The sequence below is a fragment of the Lynx canadensis genome, chromosome F1 (genome assembly GCF_007474595.2).
Source record: "Lynx canadensis isolate LIC74 chromosome F1, mLynCan4.pri.v2, whole genome shotgun sequence".
In the NCBI taxonomy this organism is placed as follows: Eukaryota; Metazoa; Chordata; class Mammalia; order Carnivora; family Felidae; genus Lynx; species Lynx canadensis.
Window position 1 is genome coordinate 34,449,171 of NC_044319.2, and position 19,950 is coordinate 34,469,120.

At 50.7% G+C, this 19,950-nt stretch overlaps 1 protein-coding gene across 1 annotated transcript in view; it reads left to right on the forward strand.

Annotated features, from left to right (window-relative positions):
- PLXNA2 (plexin A2) overlaps positions 1–19,950 on the forward strand; it is a 212,875-nt gene that overhangs the window by 24,103 nt on the left and 168,822 nt on the right. The window contains exons 2-3 of the mRNA XM_030302600.1: positions 631–1,897; positions 8,116–8,298. Coding sequence (XP_030158460.1) covers positions 665–1,897; positions 8,116–8,298 — 1,416 coding nt within the window. The 5' untranslated portion in view covers positions 631–664. The remainder of the gene's footprint in view (positions 1–630; positions 1,898–8,115; positions 8,299–19,950) is intronic.

The window sequence follows — 19,950 nt, forward strand, 5'->3', positions numbered from 1 at the left end:
GAGAGGACGAGGCTGAGGGGCAGTGGGAAGCAGTTTTTCAGGATGAGCACCTCTTCTATTTCCCTGTAGAGCACAGAGCATGAGAAGGTAATGAAATGCAGCGTGTGAGGGGCTGGAAGTCTGAAATAAGAAGGAATTTTATTTGCGGTATCAGACTCTGGGAGTAGTTGACCTGGAGAGCCTGGAAGAGGGCCTTCTAAACAAGCTTTTAAAAAACAGGCGAGATTTCCACTTGACAGGGAGAGGACAGCCGTGACATCTGGGTAGGGAAGACCGGCCTTAGTGCCGATGCTGGGATCGACCAGCTGGGTGAACTTAAGCAGTCTTTTAACCTCTCTGAGATAAAAAACGATGTCTTAAGAAGACAGAAATAGAGATGCTTTGTAAAGAAAAAAAAAAAAAAAAAAAAAAAAAAAATGTATTTTACAGTGTAAAGGCTGGAGACCAAAATAGATAACAGGATTCCCTGAACATCCCAAAGAGGGGGGAAAGTATATTAAAAATAGAAAAACCAAAATACAGAAGGAAGAGACTCAGAGCTAGTCGGGATTGGGACCCTGGGTCAGGCCATCCTATTCCCTCTTCCCAGGATTTATTTTCAGTCTGACCACCCTGCCTTGTGTTTTCCAGAATCATGTGAGGGCCGGCCGGGAAGGTGGAGTAGATGAGAACCCGGAGGATCTGTGTCCTCGTCCCCGCCCCACTCAGAATGGAACAGAGGAGGCCCTGGCCACGGGCTGCAGAGGTTGACCGCTGGTCTGTGGTCCTGCTCTCTGTGGTCTGGGTGCTGCTGGCCCCCGGGGCGGCCGGCATGCCTCAGTTCAGCACCTTCCACTCGGAGAACCGGGACTGGACCTTCAACCACCTGACCGTCCACCGAGGCACGGGCGCGGTGTACGTGGGGGCCATCAACCGGGTGTACAAGCTGACGGGCAACCTGACCATCCAGGTGGCTCACAAGACGGGGCCGGAAGAGGACAACAAGTCCTGTTACCCGCCCCTCATCGTGCAGCCCTGCAGCGAGGTGCTGACCCTCACCAACAACGTCAACAAGCTGCTGATCATCGACTACTCGGAGAACCGCCTGCTGGCCTGCGGGAGCCTCTACCAGGGTGTGTGCAAGCTGCTGCGGCTGGACGACCTCTTCATCCTGGTGGAGCCCTCGCACAAGAAGGAGCACTACCTGTCCAGCGTCAACAAGACGGGCACGATGTACGGCGTGATCGTGCGCTCCGACGGCGAGGACGGCAAGCTGTTCATCGGCACGGCCGTGGACGGCAAGCAGGATTACTTCCCGACCCTGTCCAGCAGGAAGCTGCCCCGCGACCCCGAGTCCTCCGCCATGCTCGACTACGAGCTGCACAGCGACTTCGTCTCCTCCCTCATCAAGATCCCCTCCGACACCCTGGCCCTGGTCTCCCACTTCGACATCTTCTACATCTACGGCTTCGCCAGCGGGGGCTTCGTCTACTTCCTCACGGTGCAGCCCGAGACCCCCGAGGGCGTGGCCATCAACTCGGCGGGGGATCTGTTCTACACGTCCCGCATTGTGCGCCTCTGCAAGGATGACCCCAAGTTCCACTCCTACGTGTCCCTGCCCTTCGGCTGCACGCGGGCCGGGGTGGAGTACCGCCTCCTGCAGGCCGCTTACCTCGCCAAGCCCGGGGAGTCCCTGGCCCAGGCCTTCAACATCAGCGGCCAGGATGACGTGCTCTTTGCCATCTTCTCCAAAGGCCAGAAGCAGTATCACCACCCGCCCGACGACTCTGCCCTCTGTGCCTTCCCCATCCGGGCCATCAACCTGCAGATCAAGGAGCGCTTGCAGTCCTGCTACCAGGGCGAGGGCAACCTGGAGCTCAACTGGCTGCTGGGGAAGGATGTCCAGTGCACCAAGGCGGTAAGGAGGCACTCGCCTCACTCTCGTCCCCATCCGTGATCCCGGCAGCCTCTTTCCTGCCGGCGTGCCGTTGCACACCCTGCTGTATCCAGCAGGACTCTGAAATGAGAGAGGTTTTCATGTTCCTGTTATCTGGTTGTGACCAGTAACACAGAGTCTGACCTATACCAGACACTTGGGGCATGTTTGTTGATCCATTGAGTCATTATGATTGATATGTATATATGTGTGTGTGTATATATATGTGTGTGTATATATATGTATGTATGTATATGTATATGTCCATATATATGTGTGTGTATATATATGTGTGTGTATATCTATATATGTATGTGTGTATATGTATATGTACATATATATGTGTGTATATATGTGTGTGTATATATATGTGTGTGTATATCTATATATGTATGTGTGTATATGTATATGTACGTATACATATGTGTGTATATATATGTGTGTATATATGTGTGTGTATATATATGTATGTGCGTGTATGTATATGTATATATATGTGTGTGTATATATGTGTGTGTGTGTATATATGTGTGTGTATATCTATATATGTATGTGTATATGTACATATATGTGTGTATGTATGTGTGTATACATATATGTATATATATACATGCACATATGTACTTGTGTATGTGTGTATATGTATAGTGCCTGCATCATACCTGGCACACTGTTGTAGGTACTGCAGGCTTCAGCAGTGAGCCAGACAGCAAAGTTCCCTGCCTTCATGGATCTTTCATGAGCACAGTGAGATAAATAAATACATAAGGTGTGTCGTCTGTCAGAGGTCAGTAATTACTGTGGAGAAAAATAAAGTAGGGAAGAGGGAGAGGCAATACCCAAAAAGGTTGATTCATTGGAAAAGTGGCATTTGAGCAAAGACTGAGGAAGGTAAGGAAGTGAGTCATGTTGATATCTAGGGAAAACATTCCAGAGAAGGAGCAGCAAGAACAAAGAATTCAAGGCATGCTGGGAGTGTGTGAGGAGCAGTAGAGAGCATTCGGGAGAAAGAGTGGTAGGGGATGAGGCCGGTCAGTGGTGACGGAGACCAGATCGTCCACATGCAGGGCTCTGTGGGCCATTGGGAAGACAAGTGAGGGAGCCGAGGAGGCAAATGGATATGTAAGTTAGAGGAGCAGGAAAGGAGTCAAGCTTGACTGGTAGATTGAAGACTGGGGAAGAAGAATCGGGAGTCTGGACAAAGGGAAAAGAAGAGAGTAAGGGAGGCTCAAGATCCAGACCTGAGGACAGCATATGTAAAAACATCCGTGGCAAACACTGTCCTGACAGAGGGTCAAGATGCCATCTAAGTGGTCACCACCATGATCCATCCATCCATCCATCATCCATCTGCCTACCCATTCCTCCCTCCATCCATTCAGCACCCACCCACCCACCCATCTATCCGTCCATCCATTCATCCCTCTCTCCATCCTTCCATTCATCCTCTCTACCCATCCATCACCCATCCATCCATCCATCCATCCAACCATTTAATAAGAGGGTACTGACGATGTTCCGAGTGCCTAGCACTGTCCTGGGCACTGGGGATGCAAACATAAAACAATGTGATAACTACTCTTACAATATCTCATGATCTAGTGGGAGAGAGAGAGAGAAAGGGAGCGATAAAGAGAGGGAGGTAGTGGCTACGAGTTTGGACTTCAGAGACAAAGATCACAGTTCAGATTCTATCTGTGCCACTTCCTCGCTTCAGAAGTAATTTAACATCTCTACATTATCATCTGCGAAATGGGGCTCATACCGCCTGCCTCATGGGCTGATCAGATGAGATAATACATCACAAAGATTAGGGCCAGGTTAGGTTTACCATTATTAGTTAACTATTGTGATGTGTGACAAGTGCTAAGATAGATTTCTGTGCAAAGTGCTGTAGACTCTGGATCTGCAGCCTGGGGAAAAAATCTGAGACCAAGGGGCCCATATGGCCTTCTGAGTATCCTAAATCGAGGGAGCCTACTGTTAGGACCAAAAGTCACTTCTTAAAGCAAGAAGACAGGCCATGCCTAGTCTATGCTTCTGTTCACAGCATCATTTGCTTGGTATGATAGGATAGTGGTTAGGACAATAGACTTTGAAGTCCAACGGATTTGTACTTAAAAATCAGTTCTGCCACTCAAAACTGTATCACTTTGGGCAAGCTATGTACCTGGTCTGAGCTGTAATTTTTTCATCTTTAATATAGAGCTAATAATACCCTCATGTATGATTATTACGGAGATCAAATAGAAAACGTTCGTAAAATCCGTAGTGCGATCCTTGACACTTAATAAGCATTCAGTAAATGGAAGTTATAATTATTAATAGTAACCATAATAACAAAGAAACAGTTATTTGCTGTTATTTCACTTTTATTAAATGGGGACGGTGAATTGGATAATCTCCAGAGTTCTTTACGGCCCTGAAATTCTGTAACCTAGGGTCCCCAGCCAGTGAGAAAAAGCGGAAAGGGAATGCAAGGGTTAACCCCCTTTGCAGAGTCCTGCCTGGTTCCCATTGCCCAGAGGGGGCCTTGTCAGGAGGAAACCGCTGATTCCTGCCTGCTTCTGAGCCAGAGGGAAGAGGAAGCCACCACCCTTCTCTGGCTCCAGTGGCTTGCGGAGAGACAAGCCCGGGCTAGTGACCAAAGAGCAGCAAAGGCACCGGGAGAGAGGTGACAGTAGGCGGGACCAGGGCCTCAAAGAACAGCCCCTCATCAGCCCCCCTGCCCCACCCCTGAAAATCACACTCATCTGGTGCAAACTTTACAGCATGGTGGGCAGGGAAGGGTAAGAAGAGCCACTTAAAATCCTTATCATCTAAGGAGTCCCAGACCTGGGCATCCAGAAATCTTTGGTGGCCTTGGAGAGGGTTAAGGATTGGTGAGAGAAGCGGTGGTCCCAGGGCTTAATTTTAACATAGTCTCTGGACTGGCATGGAGCTCTCAGATGAAGGACTTGAGCTTTGCCCCTACAAAAGGGATAAGGAAGAGGGCTGTCACTCATTGAGTGGAAGCTATGTACTGAAGACTGAGCTGGGCAATTTAAGTGTCATCTCATTTGATCCTCAGTATAACCCTATGAAGCAAAGAGGATCACCCCCCCTTTGGCAGATGGAAAAACAAAGGCTCACAAAGGTGAAGTCAATTGCTTAAATCGACACAGCTATAAATGACCAAGCAGGGGTTTGAGTTCAGTTCAGCCCATATGACTTCTGAGTCCAAGCTCTTTCTGTTTAGCCATGCTGCTGCTAAGGAAAGCCGTAGTTCAAGCTGTCACCATTTGGGCAAAGATAAAGGGGCTTCCGATGTCTGGAAACACCTGACAATTTAGAGAAGAGAGAAAGAAATACCAGCCAACTCCAGGGGCTCAGGAAAAAAAAAAAAAAACAAAAAACAAAAACAAAAACTCAAAAAACCATTTCCCTTACAGTTCTGGAGATTCTAGAATCAGGAACGATAAAGAGAAATCCACAATCACTGGCAAGGTTTTTTGCTTCTGTTGTCATTACTCAGAAACTGGCTTGGGCTATGCCTGTGCCCAGACTCTGCAGCCTTACCAGCCCTTTTGTGGAAAGGAAGCTAAAGCCTTGAATCAAGAACTTTCAGGACTAAAGAAAGCTTGACCATCACCTGGTCTAATACTTTCACTTTATAGATGAGAAAACTGAGGCTCAGAGGGGGCCCATGACATACCAAAGTCACATGGCTAATTAGTGGTAGAAACAGGACCACAATGTAGATTTCTTGTGTCTTACCAGGGTACCTGCTGCCTATGGTGTAGGGATGAGAAAGGAAAGTGGAAAACCTAAAAAGTGGTAACTGATTCCTACAACCTGACTTTCTAGGGAACTAGACATTTCCATCATTCGGTCTAGTGATGTGCTCATAAATATTAAATGGCTGGTTCTCTTCAGGCAGTCCGGGTGGGTTGGGGACACTTAATTAGAAGCATTAGCCAATTTTCCTGGTGCAAATACTCCCACCACAGCTGATTTTAAGCCACCAGCGTGATGCCACTGTAGTTAGACACGCACACAGTCATCCCTCGTGAGCTGTCCAGCAGGCCACTGCTTTGCTCCCTTCTCGAGGAACTTATCCCTTCTGCTGTGTGGGTCTCCCCATTATTTAGAGTTGTTCAAGGTCATCCTTAACCAGAATATCAGTCCCTTTCCTAAAGAATGCACACACACACACACACACACACACACAAGGGCAGCTCCTCCTACCAGTATCAGCCCTCTGCAGAACACCAAGGAATCACAAGGCGTGAGTCTCTATTCCCGTTGGATCCGAGAAGGGAATGGAAGGGAAGTCCCTATTTTAGCCATCACATGCCCCAGTTCATAAACCAATTATTCCAAGGAAATAGACTGTCAGTGAGTGATGCACCAGCCTGCTGTTCCCTGGGAAGGGTGAGAGGAGGAAGCCGGAGACAGTTTGCAGGTTTCTCCCTCATGCTTTCTATGTTTCCCACAGTAGTCATTTCCTTCCCCCCTCCGGAATACCTGTTCAGACCCAGAAGGAACAGCTGCTGCAAGACTCTGGGCTCTTTCTGGCCCAAAGTCTGCAGCCTCTGCCCGTGGGATTCTTGGTTGTGCGTCAACCGGGGTGCCTCGGAGGCCCCTCCTGGCCCAGCCCCAGGCCAGGCGCTGTGCAGGCAAGACAAACCCTTTGGCGGCCCCCCTCCTCCAGGAGCATGGTCTTTTTTGTTAACTGAATGCGATCTTAGAAATAATCCACTTAATATCCCGTGTTCCCAGCCCCCGAAGAGGATATGACTGTTCCAAGTTTACACAGCCGCTTAGCAGCAGGGCAGAGGCTAGAATTCAGGTCTTCCCCCTTTGGGTTAAGCTATTCTTTCATTTGCTCAGGGTGATCGTCTTTCATAGATGCTCTAGTGTCCACCGAAATACACTCTTTTTTAAAAAACAAATATTTATTCATTTATTTATTTTTAATTTTTTTAACGTTTTATTTTCGTTTTTTGAGAGACAGAGAGAGACAGAGCACGATTGGGGAAGGGGCAGAGAAAGAGGGAGACACATAATCCAAAGCAGGCTCCAGGCTCCGAACTGTCAGCACAGAGCCTGACGTGGGGCTCGAACCCACGGACCGTGAGATCATGACCTGAGCCGAAGTTGGACGCTCAACCGACTGAGCCACCGAGACACCCCTAATGTTTATTTATTTTGAGAGAGAGAGAGAGAGAGAGAGAGAGTATGTGTGTGCACACAAACAGGGGAGGGGCAGAGAGAAAGGAAAGAAAGAATCCCAAGCAGGCGCTGCACTGCAGAGCCTAATGTGGGGCTCGAACTCATGAACTGAGAGATCATGACCTGAGCCAAAATCAAGAGTTGGATGCTTACCCAACTGACCGGTGTAGGCACTCCTGAAAGACACTCTTTATACAGGCACACCACCGGTCCCTTCAAAAACCTGATAATGGGAAGAATATCGCCTGTAGAATTATCTTTTATTTATATCTACATGAACATTATTGAAAACCTATCATGTACAACAGTAGAAATTGTATAATTTAACAAAATCTCTGCTGCACAGGTTATTTCGTTTGCTCCTCAGAAAAATGGTCAAGTAGTATCACAAATGAGGAAACTGAGGTCTATGTGACTTAAGTAACTTTGCCAAAGTACAAGGGCCTGTCCCATGTTCGATGACCCTTTTCGTTCTATCCCCAGTATAGCATGGGGTGAATAATTGAATGGCTTAAAATTCCTTATGCCTAAAGGGAGACCTTGCAGCCCAAGACACAAACAAGAACCCCTCTCCAGTTGGTAGAAATCCTGCGATGCTGCCTCCAGACTGAATCTCCTCTGTCTAAAGAGCAGGATCCCTATACAATGGTATGGTCCGCAGGGACATTAAAATGATCAGAAAATGAGTGCCCGAAATCAGCTTTCCCAGTTGCCTCTGGATCTCTCAGCAGAAGGGTAGATGGGTGGCTACAATATAGTGTGATAAAGGCTACGGATCCTTCTCTCTGCTTTCGCAGGAGCCAATGTGGGATTTGTGAGTCAGTTGGTGAGATGCTTTTGTTTGAGGCGTAGGTTAGGTTCCTGAACCCCACGTCTGTACCTCTCTGAGGCCTTGTGCCCTAGGGCTGGTGGTTGGGTGCGGGCTCGTATAGGGACTCTGCCGTACTTCTGCTGTCACTCACCCCAATTCCCTCCCTTCCCTCCAGCCCGTCCCCATTGATGACAACTTCTGTGGACTGGACATCAACCAGCCTCTCGGAGGCTCGACTCCAGTGGAGGGACTGACCCTGTATACCACCAGCCGGGACCGCATGACCTCAGTGGCCTCCTACGTTTACAATGGCTACAGCGTGGTTTTTGTGGGGACAAAGAGTGGCAAGCTGAAAAAGGTAAGAGTCTGTGAACCCAGACACCCCAATGCCGTTCAGCTCCTTAGCGGAGAGCCCCTTCTGGAAGCTTGCTGTTGGTAGACATTTAACACAGGCAACTCTTCCCTTTCTTGGGCAGGGGGGTTAGCATGGGGGTGGGTAGGTAGGGGTTAATTTTGTGGCTTCTCTTCTAGCTGCTTCTCCCAGTCATTAGTGAGTGAATGTCTAGGGAACGTGAGCATATTTCAGTACTGCCCAAACTTCACGGGATTAGGAAGGTACATCACCCGAAGGGAGGGAAATAGAATCATCCTTTATCTCCAAATCAAGTAGAACCGATGCTTTGACCATCTGTATTTTGAATCGCCCACCTCACACATCCCTTCCCACGGTTTATAGAGTTGATTGTACTGGTCAGAAGTCTTTGTTGCGTCCTGGTTGAAGCAGGTCATGGGTCCCACATCCAAGGACCCAGGCAAAGGATCGTGCTGCTTTGATGAGGGCCTGGGGTGGCTGGGTGACTTACCGCTCTCCTGCCTTTCCTCTTCCCACGATCACAGACTCTTCCCCGCCCTTCCACTCCCCGCTCCAGGCTTGAGCTGCCAGGAGGAAGTCGACATCTTATCTCATGCCTGCCCTGGGCCCCTCTGCCAGCTGGAGGGCACTGGCTGGCTGGGGCCGGCAGCACAGAAGGCTGAAACCAGCAGCTTGTGCCTGCTTGTCTAGTGCTTAGGGTGCAGAGACGAAGCACCGTCTGGTTCATTATGTGGGATTACAGCAGCCACATTCTTTCCGGTCCCAGCTAATCCCCTTTTCCCAAGCTTACCCTTCTGCCACCTTTCCCCAGTCCCGCCACCTGTGGGTGCAAGACCTCACCGCATCTCACGCTTTGATGTTGACGTCACCCCTGCGGCCCTTTCCCCCTAATCCATTTAGAGCCTAGGGAGAGAGATGTCTTTGGGGAATGTGGAAGGAGGGTGGCAGGGAGGGAACCTGAGGAAGAATTTCCGCCTTCTGCTTGTGCTGAGCTCAGAGGAGGTGAGAAAAACAGGTCTAGGTTTGTGTGGAGGTGCTGAGCTTTCCAGACCTCTTCTGGTTCGCCTGATACTGGAGGCCCTTTAACCCTTTTCTCGCTCTGTGGAGAGGCTGTCACTTGTTTCTGTCCTGTGCCCCTACTCTGCCTGGGACTGTGGACCTTGGCTTGCCCTCTAGGCACAGGGAAGAGAGTATGGGTGTGGTTCCCCCCCCCTTGCCGTCCCAGAATGGGGGGAGCGGGGAGTTGCCTGAGGAGGCTCTACCGAGATTTAAAAGTGGCATATTCCACTGGGCAGCATTGAGTGTGGACCTCTAAGGCTGGCGACTTCCCTGCAGGGTCATCTACCTGTTCAGCCAAGTGGAGAGTACCTTGCTTGGGAGCGTGGGGCCAAGGAGCCTACAGGGAGTTGAAATGCAGCCTGAAGTCTCTCTGTCAAGCCATGCACCCTCAGGTCTAAAGATCCACCCAGAGGAGCTCCTCTTACAAAGTCATCTGCCCACAGAGCCCTCCTTTTTCTAAATCGCACAAAGGTTTCCCGGGGGCCAGTGGCACCCACACGCAGGCTGGTGTTCCGTTTCCTCCCCTGTTCTTCCGGTGCCTTCCCTCCCTGTTCTGGATCGTTTGTGTGACTGTTGGTCTCCTTTATTCTCTTGAAAGTTCTGTGCAAGCCAGGGGTCATGCTCTATTCGTGTTTATTTACCTCCTTCTGCCCGGTTCTTGTACCAAGTGTTTACACAGGGGAGAGGCCCTGAAAGTGCTTTTGAAAAATAGAACCAGGGGCGCCTGGGTGGCGCAGTCGGTTAAGCGTCCGACTTCAGCCAGGTCACGATCTCGCGGTCCGTGAGTTCGAGCCCCGCGTCAGGCTCTGGGCTGATGGCTCAGAGCCTGGAGCCTGTTTCCGATTCTGTGTCTCCCTCTCTCTCTGCCCCTCCCCCGTTCATGCTCTGTCTCTCTCTGTCCCAAAAATAAATAAACGTTGAAAAAAAAAATTTTTTTTTTAAAAAATTAAAAAAAAATAAATAAATAAAAAATAAAAAATAAAAAAAAAGAAAAATAGAACCATTCTAAGACATCTGGGATATCATCCGGCCCAGTACGCACATAGCTCGGCAGAAACACTGAGGCGCAGAGAAACCAGTGAGTTGCCCAAGCATAGAGACCAGGACAAGTTCCTTCTTGCCCTGACACTCCATTTGGCACCCCCTTTTACTTAAAGAAGCAGCCACAGAGCACGGGGAGGGAGGATGAGAACAACCTTCAGGCCCAGGCTTGTTGAGGAGGGTCAGCCAGGGACCAGTGCTTCCATTCTCGACAGTCCCGGGTCAGAGTTAAGGAATGGACATTTGCCGAACGGGCGGACGAGGGCCGAATGAAGCAAGAACGATCCAGCCAGACGCAAAGCAATCCTTGTGCCGACCTTCCCCTATCTCTGTACGTCTTGTGCAGCACACACAGGGGGCTGCTTGGGGCAGCTTTCCAAGCCACACACCCAAGTTAGCCAAGTTCTCTTGGCCTTGTTGGAATCTCGGCAGACGAGTCGCCACGGAGGCAAGTCAGCGGGTTCAAGGGCAAGGCTAGGGGCGTGGCTGCCCACGGCTTGTCCCAACCTGCAAGTTGGCTGCTCCTCTCAGCCTTCACTTGGCCTTTCTTTGGCTGTTTCTATGAGCTCATAACACCCCTCCTTCTCCTGTGCAGCCCGCCCTTCCTTTCCACCCACACTCCTTTGAGGCACCTGATACTTACACCCTGGCTCCCACTGGCCTCCCATTTACCCACCCACTTGCCCTCACTCTCTCCAGAGCAACAGCCCATGAGGAATTTGTGGAATGTCCCCAGGAAACTCTACCATGGCCCAAACCCCATAGCTCTTTCAACACAGGAAGGAAAATAAAGAAAAAAAGAAACGAGCTAAGAGCGTGGAGAGGGGAGGGAAGCAGGGTGCGTCAGAACCGCTCACTTCTTCCCTGCCTGACCAGGCATCTGTCAGACCGTCGGACTGCCCTCATCCAGTGCAGCCATAGGAACAGGATGTCCCTGTGTGGGGACGTGTGGAGGAAGTGGAGACTCACTAGAAGTAGCATGACCATGAGGTGCTCTTATGTGCTGTCACATGCTTGCTCATGTACTGTCCTCCGCTAGACTCGGAGCATCCCAGACTAGGCCCCTGCCTTCTGAGTCACAAACACGTGGACAGAACAGGCAGAATAAGGAGGAGACCTCAAAACCAAGGTGTGCAATACCGGCCTAGGCTAAGGGTCAGTGCATCACAGGTGATAAGACAGGCCATGACTCACCCCAGGGATGGAACAATGGCAGAGAAACCAACCACGGAAGTGTGACCCACCTTGAAGCCTTTACTGAAGAGGAGGAATAGCAGAATTTGCTTAAAGACGGAACGGGACAGAAAACGAATGAATTGACTAACGGGTGAGAGAGAAGGGCATGCTAGACCTGGGGTGCCGCCCCGAGAAGGTGCAAAACGGTGCATGGAAGGTCTAGAGGGCACAGAGGGGTTTGGGAGGTTGGTGAGGGGAAAGTCAAGGCAGAGCGCTGTGAGCGTCTGGCCCTGAGAAGACCAAGTGAAAAGGATCTTGGGAGTTTTGCTGACTCCAAGGTCAAGGGAGCCGACCGTGTGATGCAGCTTTCCTGATGTTAATTAGTCTTCACCGCGCTAACGGGAGAAGAATTTCCAGGTCATGAGACATGCTGGACTTAGGCTATGTGAAGAATATTCTTAAGAGGATAATAACTCAAGGAAAGAAGAGTGAAAGAGGAAGCAAAACAACTTTCTTCAGATAATATAATTTACTGAGCACTTATGTGTCAGGTGTTATTCTGAGAGTTTTATATCTATTAACTCACTTAATGTTGACATGACTCTATGAGGTAGGTGCTGTTATCACCTCCATTTTACAGATGAAGAAATAGAGTCCAAGCAAGGTAAAGGCATTCATCTGAGGCCCCAGAGCTAGTAAATGGCAGAGCCGGGATTCGAACCTTCATCTGGTTTCCCAGTTTGCGTGCTTAGCCATTAAGCTGTGGAAAGTGAATTAGACTGACTTGGCGTGGCTCCAGAGGGCAGAATAGAACCAACGGGCAGGAGTTATAATAAAGCACATTTGCACTTATTATAAAGAGGAAGTTTCTGGTAGCCAAAACTGTCCCAGCATGGAAAGAATTGACTCAAGAGGGAATGAGCTCCTAGTCAGTGGAGATATATTTTTTTAAGTGTTTTATTTATTTTCAAGAGAGAGAGAGAGAGAGGCAGAGCACAAGCCGGGGAGGGGCAGAGAGAGAGGGAGACACAGAATCCGAAGCAGGCTCCAGGCTCCAAGCTGCCAGCACAGAGCCCGACGCGGGGTTCGAACCCACGCACCGTGAGATCGTGACCCGAGCCGAAGTCGGTTGCTTAACCAACCAACCAACCAACCAGGCGCCCCAGGCAGTGGAAATATTTAAGCAGAGACTGGACAGTCACTGACCAGGGATGCTGTAGAGGGACTCCTGCACCCCCCACGTGATCTTTATGCCACGACTATTCCACGGACTCCCTCAGTAGAAGGGCAGGCTGTGGCAGAGAGGAAGCACAAAGAGAGGGAAGCCAAGGCACCCTGGGTGTGGGCTCTGAAGTCACAGGTTGGGTTCAGCTTGCTCCCAGAATGTAGCAGAAAGCCCTCAGCCTCCGGGAAGAGGTGCTGGGCACAGACAGGGCAGGGCAGGCCTGGGGCGAGATGTAGGGGAGGGGAAAGCAGGATATTCTGCGGGGGGGGGGGGGGGCGGGGGGGGGGGGACACAGCGGACTGTGATGACACCTCCACCCCCAGGCTAAGGGCAGGCTGAGAGTCTAGACTGAGAAGGGAGGCAGGGAGCTAATGTCGAAGCAGATGGAAGAGGCATAGCGGCCACAGACGTGCAAACTCATTGATTAGGACTTCCCAGCTGGAAGGGAGGAGCCCAGGAGGCGGTTCGAGCCTAAGTCCTGGGGCATAGGAGGGCAGAGGTAGGCTGAGGAGACCAAAGCTACCAGGACGTGGGAGGGAGGACTCTCTCCAGGTTCAGAGCAGAGTCCTGGCTCCTCGTCTCCCTGCCTCAGTCCCAGCTTTATGTCCCCGCAGGCCTCCCTTAGCCCCTCAGCCCCGGGGCCTTACACAGCAGCGGGCGTCGTTGGCTGTCTGTTCTCTGTCCCCACTGGAAAGCTCCCCTGCTGCTCAGGGGCTGGTGAAATGTCCTTTATCCTGCCCCTTCAAGCACTGTGGATAGCACCCTCCTCAGACCCCTCACAGCATGTAATTTTGCTCTGACGGCATCCGACATGGGAGCAGCCACTAATGTGTCCACTTATGTTGAGATTCACAGACCCTGAAGGACAGGGACCCTCTTTTTCACGTTTACATCACCCTTTCCCGTGGTCAGATCCAACATCTCTCACACATTAGGTGCTCATTAAATTTAGCTCCCGTGTATTGGGAACTGCCTGCATGCCGGACCCCCATTTGCACCGATTGGGATAGAACCAGATGCCAAGAGTGACTGCTGTTGATGTGGCCGGTTTGCGAGGGAAGGAAGCTATGCTCTGGTGGATATGTCAGGGGGTGGGGTGGCGGCGGGATGAGGAGTCAAGAAAACGGGAGAGCTGCTGGTGGGTAACAGGGAAAAGAGTCTGAAAGGGACGTGTGGACCATGTGGACGAGGGTGGGCGGTACTCTCAGAGACGGTGACCGGGGTGGAAGAAGGGGACCGTGTTTATACTGTTGCCTGGAGATGCCCAGAATAGCATGGCCAGCCATCTGCCTCCTTTGGATCAGATGTGGGTTTGCTGACAGCAGGGAGCAGGTGCACAGGCCCAGGTAACCACTGCCCCTGCCCCCATCCTGCCAGCCCTCTGTTTGTAGGATTCTTGGACGGCTTTAGAAATCCACAGGGACTTAGCCCTCTTCAAGTTCTGGGGAGAGCCCTGGCCTCTTCTGGCACCACCTCCTTTCCCATTAGCTAACCAGCATGGCCGCGGAAATGCCTGAGAAATTCTTGAGGAAAATTCTGTCTTTCCCTAAGGGACATACCAACCAACCCAAGGTCTCCAGTCCGCAGCCCACAGGAAGCCCCGGCGTCCCGATCCCATTCTTCTTTTTCCAATTTCACAAACGGTTTGCTCAGCAAAGCCAGGAAAACTGGAGCTCCTTTGCAGGAGCGGCTTAGGCGCTGGAGAGGATCCATCGAGAGCACCAAAGTAATAACGTTCCTAAGCTCCAGGGTGACTGCTCAGTTTTTTGGTAACACTGATTAGTTACAAGATACTCTTCTGCTTTTCGTCTGAAAATACTTCAATTGCGTGTGGCCATGGACCCCTACATCTCTGCCCCATTTTGCAGATGTGGAAAACTGAGCCACGGAGATATTAAGTATCCCACCCAAGGTTCTACGGCCCCTCCGTTGGCAATCTTGACATTGGCACTTACACATCCTCCCCAAACACACAGAAGTTCCGAACCTGTTACTTGGCTTCGTCATGGGGTGGAGTCGTCTTGGTGGACAGAGGGCCAAATTGGATGAAAAGCTGAGAAACATGCCTTTCTGTCTGGGCCAGCCCCACCAAACAATAGCCACTCGTTCCTCTGAGTGGAAATGATTCACTCCTTTCTCAGTGTGAACCCCGGATCAGGTAAACAACCAGGGCTGCGGGTCCAGTTCTGGGAGACCGAGGCTCTCCTGGCCCTCGTGACGGCTAACCCGACGCCCTACCCCTCCTCGGGCATCTCAGCCGTGCTGGGGGCCGGGGTAGTGTGGAGCAGACACCCTCGCCCACATCCCCAGAGCCTGCGTGGAAGAGCCGGGGTAGTGGCTCTGAGCTCACCACCCCATCCCTGGTAATGAGTTTGGCTCCCTGCCCAGGCTCCCACCGCCAAGCGCGCTGTTTGTTTTGTTGTTTTATAGGCCTCTTGGGTCCCAAGAACCGGTCTTCTGAAAGCTGGGAACGGCAGCACTTGGTCGGCACCCGGAAGGAGGCATATTTTTACAGAATCCCCCCACACCCCCACCCCGGGCCACCGCATCCCTCCGCTTGACCATGACAGGTGGAGAGAGAGGGGGCGTGGGTTTCTATCCAGAGCCCCAGCTGACCCCGGGGAAGGAAGTCCTGATCTCCCGGAGCCATTCTGAAAGGGGAGACGCTACAGATTCATTTATGTTGTGCTCCATTTGTGCAGCCCCAATGTGTGCTTGAGTCCTGGCCCGTCCCTGGAGCAGGCATCAGGCTGTGTATTCAGCAGGCTGCTTGGCAATCCAAGAGTGGGCCCCTGGAGCTCAAGGCTTTATCTCAGGACAGGTGAAGCACAGGAAACTGTGTTTCAGGGCCGAGGTGGGGGAAGGGGAAATGATTCAAGCTCACAGAATCCAGGTGACCCACATAGTTTCCACAGAAAATTTAAGGGGCCAATGTGTTAAGGGGCAGAGCTCTCATCTTTAGGAAAATACAAAGCGCATCCTTTGAGGCCACTGAGCCTTGCCTGCCCTTCGATACAGGACATGGGACGTGCATCTCAGGGTTGGAAGGGACCTCCAGGGACCATCTGGTCTGTTCTGCCTGCAGGTTAGAAACCGATTTGCATAGGAAGAGCGTATGAGCTTGTGGGCTTCAGTGTCCTCATGTAAAGTGTGAGCAGTGACAGTACTTGCCTTGTGAGAGTCTGACGGGGACGAAGTGAAATGATTCATTCCTGAACTATAAATGAGCGAGTACCTACTATGTGCCATTTTCCGGGTCTGCAGTTGTGGACAAAAGTGTCAGAAATGTCTGTCCTATTGAAGTCTGTATCTTTGCTGTCGGAAAACAGACCAAAAATAAATAAATTAATTAATTAAAAAGTAAGCACAATATATAGTATGTTAGGAAGAGAAAAAGTGCTAGTAGAACAAAATAGAGCATAACGAATTAATCAGTGTATAGCACCGTGCCAGGTTTGAGCATATTTGCTCTTTTTTTGTTGTTTATTTTTGAGAGAGAGAGAGAGAGAGAGAGAAAGAGGCAGAGAGAGCACAAGCAGGGGAGGGGCAGAGAGAGAGAGAGAGAGAGAGAGAGAGAGGGAGACACAGAATTCTAAGCAGGCTCCTGGCTCTGGCTGTCAGCACAGAGCTGGACAGGGTGTTTGAACCCATGAACTACGAGATCATGACCCGAGCCGAAGTTGGGCACTTGACCGACTGAGCCACCCAGGCTCTCCGAGAATATTTGCTCTTAAATATCACTACTGGTGTTACTTAACTTGCGAGCCTCAATTTATTTCTTCTGTGGAGTGGGGGTAGTAAGAAACACTTTGCGTAGTCGTCCGAAGGACTGAGCGAAGTCGTGTATGAAAAAGCGTTTAAACTATAGTGCTTGGCATAACCGTGCTTTGCGTTATTGTTACGAACATCTTTGAGGCTTCCCCCAAATCCCACTTCTTGTCTGACTCCCTTGGGGGGAGTGGCGCTGTCACATCAGCCTCCTTTTTTAGTGACATGTTTGCAAGGTCAGATAGAGGAAGAGAATCCTGCCCCCTTCCTCCCAGCCCTGAGTCATGGGAAAAAATATTTAGAAGACTAGACCAGCTGAGCCAAACTAATCTAATCCTGTTGGACATTGGCACCCAGCTGCATTAGTCACCAGTGAGAGCTTTCCGAGAGTTCCACCAAACAATATGAACTGACCCCGCCCCAGGGCGGGGCCGGGGGAAGCGGCTGGTTGCTCTTGCCCCTTTGCAGAGTTAACCAGAACAGAGCCATTCTCTGTCCTTTGCATGCTCCCAAGCAGACCACAATATCCTAGTGCTGTACGCCCTGCCTCAGATTAATTATGGAGTTGGGGGGGGGGGGGGGGGGGGCGCCTAGTTTCCTCAACTGGTCCACTGATGCCGTCTTGCAAGATGTCTCTGCATATCAGAGATGACAGACGTAAAGTACCGATTACGGAGCCCGATGCATAGTAGGTGCTTAATCGAATTAGTATGCTTACTAATGCATACTATCGATGCATAGTAGGTGCTTAATAGCAGCCATTGCTGCTGCTATTGCTATGAATGTGACTCACATGGGTGTGCCTGCTACTACTTCTGTGCTATTACCATGCTTTTCTTCCGGGGCCCAGGGCCCCTTAGATTCTATTAGCTCATTAATCCCGTAACATTTTCTGGTGAACAGGAAGGGTTGGGATATTTCTCTGCGCTGTCGCAGATGATGATATTGAAATTCAGAGAGGTTAAGGGCTTGCTCGGGGTCATGGGGTCAATCAAGGGAAGATGGGGGAACCGGAATCGGGGCTACAAATACTTCACATGGAGGTGGGCCCAGCATATACCTAGGTCACTTCCACAGTCCAAGATGAGGAAGTTGAACTCTTGCAGCTGCTTAAACTCTGGTTGCCTTCTTACCCTGGGTCCTTCTATCGTGTGCTGAGAAAAGCAGGAAATACATGGAGACGCAAGGGGGTGAAGGTCGATCTCAGTTTCTGTCCTTTGAGGCCCTTCCTAGGATTCCATGCCCCTCCTAGCATGGCCTCTAGAAAGGTCTGTAGGCTCCAAGGTAGGACAGAACCTCAGGAGTGCGTGTCTCTGTGCTTGTCCTGATCAGCCTCCACTCCTGTACCATGTTGTGGTTTTCTAAATTGAAGGTTACTGCCACCAGCTAGGTGTCCCCATTTCACCTGGAAGGACAGGCTTTAGTAACAAATTGGGGATTCTCACCTTTACAGTTCAGGGGTGGGTGAGAACAGCGGCCCCTGGGAGGGGGAGGGGGGGAGGAGTTGGGCCCCAGCAGGGGGCAGGGCCCCCAGGGAGAAGGTGGACTCCCTCATGCAAGGTGAGAATCTTGCCCTGATTTTATAGCTGGAAAGGACCTCAGAGACTGGTCCAGCCTCCAGACTTCGGGTGGGTGAGATAGCTATTGTTATGTTTTATAGATGAGACAGCTGATGCCCAGAAAAGTGACATGATCCGCTCAAAATCACTCAGGTTCTTAGCATCAGAGGCAAGACTCAAATCCAGGGACTTCAGTTCCAATTTGTGGTCTTTTCTCTTTCTATCATGTGGAAGAATATTCCCTCTGCACGAAACCTCAGATTAACCTCCGCCTTTCCCTGCCATGCAAGCATTCCCTGAGCAGAACCTATGGGGTCATTCTCTTGGGGACAAGAGTCTAGCTGCGCTTTCTGTCCCAGGCCTGACTTGGGAGAGGGGAGGGGCAGTGACCAGCATCCCCGAGCCCTCATTCCACTGCCTTGGGGACCTTAGCTGAGCCTGGCCAGCAAGGAGGTGTACTTAACCACAAAATGCTTGCCTTGGGGCCGAGATGTTCTGACATATCAGAGCAACACTGAATTGGGAGTCTCAAATCTTATATGCTGGTCCTCTCTAGACATGCCACGTTTTTGGTGGGATTTTTAGCGGGGGTGGGGGGGGGCAGGTTCTGTTATCACTTTAGCACTTACTATGTGCTAAGCACTGAGCTAAGTGTTGTTTGTTTTTTGTTTTTTTTCAGTTAAGCCTCTTAGTACCCTAGTAAGAGAAGGTTGAATATTCTGTCTGTTTTCCGTATGAACACACTGAGGCCCAACAGAGTTACGTTGCTACTTAGTCACATTGCTACTTGGCGGACAGCTGGAATGTGAGTCCAGATCTGGCTCCAGACCCGTGCCTTGTTAACCCCTAGCTTTAGCACCCTGTCGGTCTTCTCTTCGAGCCCGTTGGTCCATCTGTAACCTACCACCTGCCCTTCAGAGCGATGCGAGAAGATGCACGAGAGAAGAGCGGAAGGGCCAATGCTTTTACACTCCTTCGAGCAAAAGTGCCCTGGAAACCCGGGACACGGCAGCTGTCACCTCGGCACACGCTGCCTTGTATCGCCCCCTCAGGCCTCCTCCTCCCCCTCCCCACCCATCTCAGCCTGGGCCACAATGGATGGGGTGGCAGGCTTTTGTGCCACACGCAGTCCCCAGCTGACTCCCCTTTCTCCAGGCATCATTGTTTGCCGGGAGCCTTCTGAAGGGAAGACAAAGGAGTGGGGCTGACAAGGCCAAGAGCTGCCGTGTAAAGCGTGGGGCCTCAGCCCATCACCCGTGCGTCCCTGGGAGCCCCGGGGCTCTTCTTCAAAGATGCTGTCTGGGATCTTTTGTGTGCCAGTCATACCCATTCAGAGCTGGCAGGGCAAAGGTTCCTGGGGGGGTGGTAGGAGAACACCGAAAAATGGAGTCATTTTGATCTGGCAAGATTGGAAGAGACATTAATGCAATAGTTAACAGCTAGGGGGATGGGCCCGAATGCTTGTTCTCTGTTTATGGGGCTTATGCAATTCCATCAATATTGATGCCTGATGCCTTTGATTCTGACACTAATCATTGCTATGAATTAAATTTGCAGCCATATAATTAGGATTGCTATTAATAGGGCCCTGAGCTAAGCACTACGATGCCGCATGTCTTTTTCTTGATAGAAAATGGCATCCTTGGAACTCTGCTAATGGGGCGCACCTGGGATTTGCCAAGAATGATGTGAAAATTATACATTCTATATTTGTATTGGGCCTTTACTGAAATACCAGCAAGCAAAGGTGAGGCTGGAGGAAAGGTTGTCTCCTGCCCAATGCTGTGGGCAGCAATTAGGTGGGTCTTC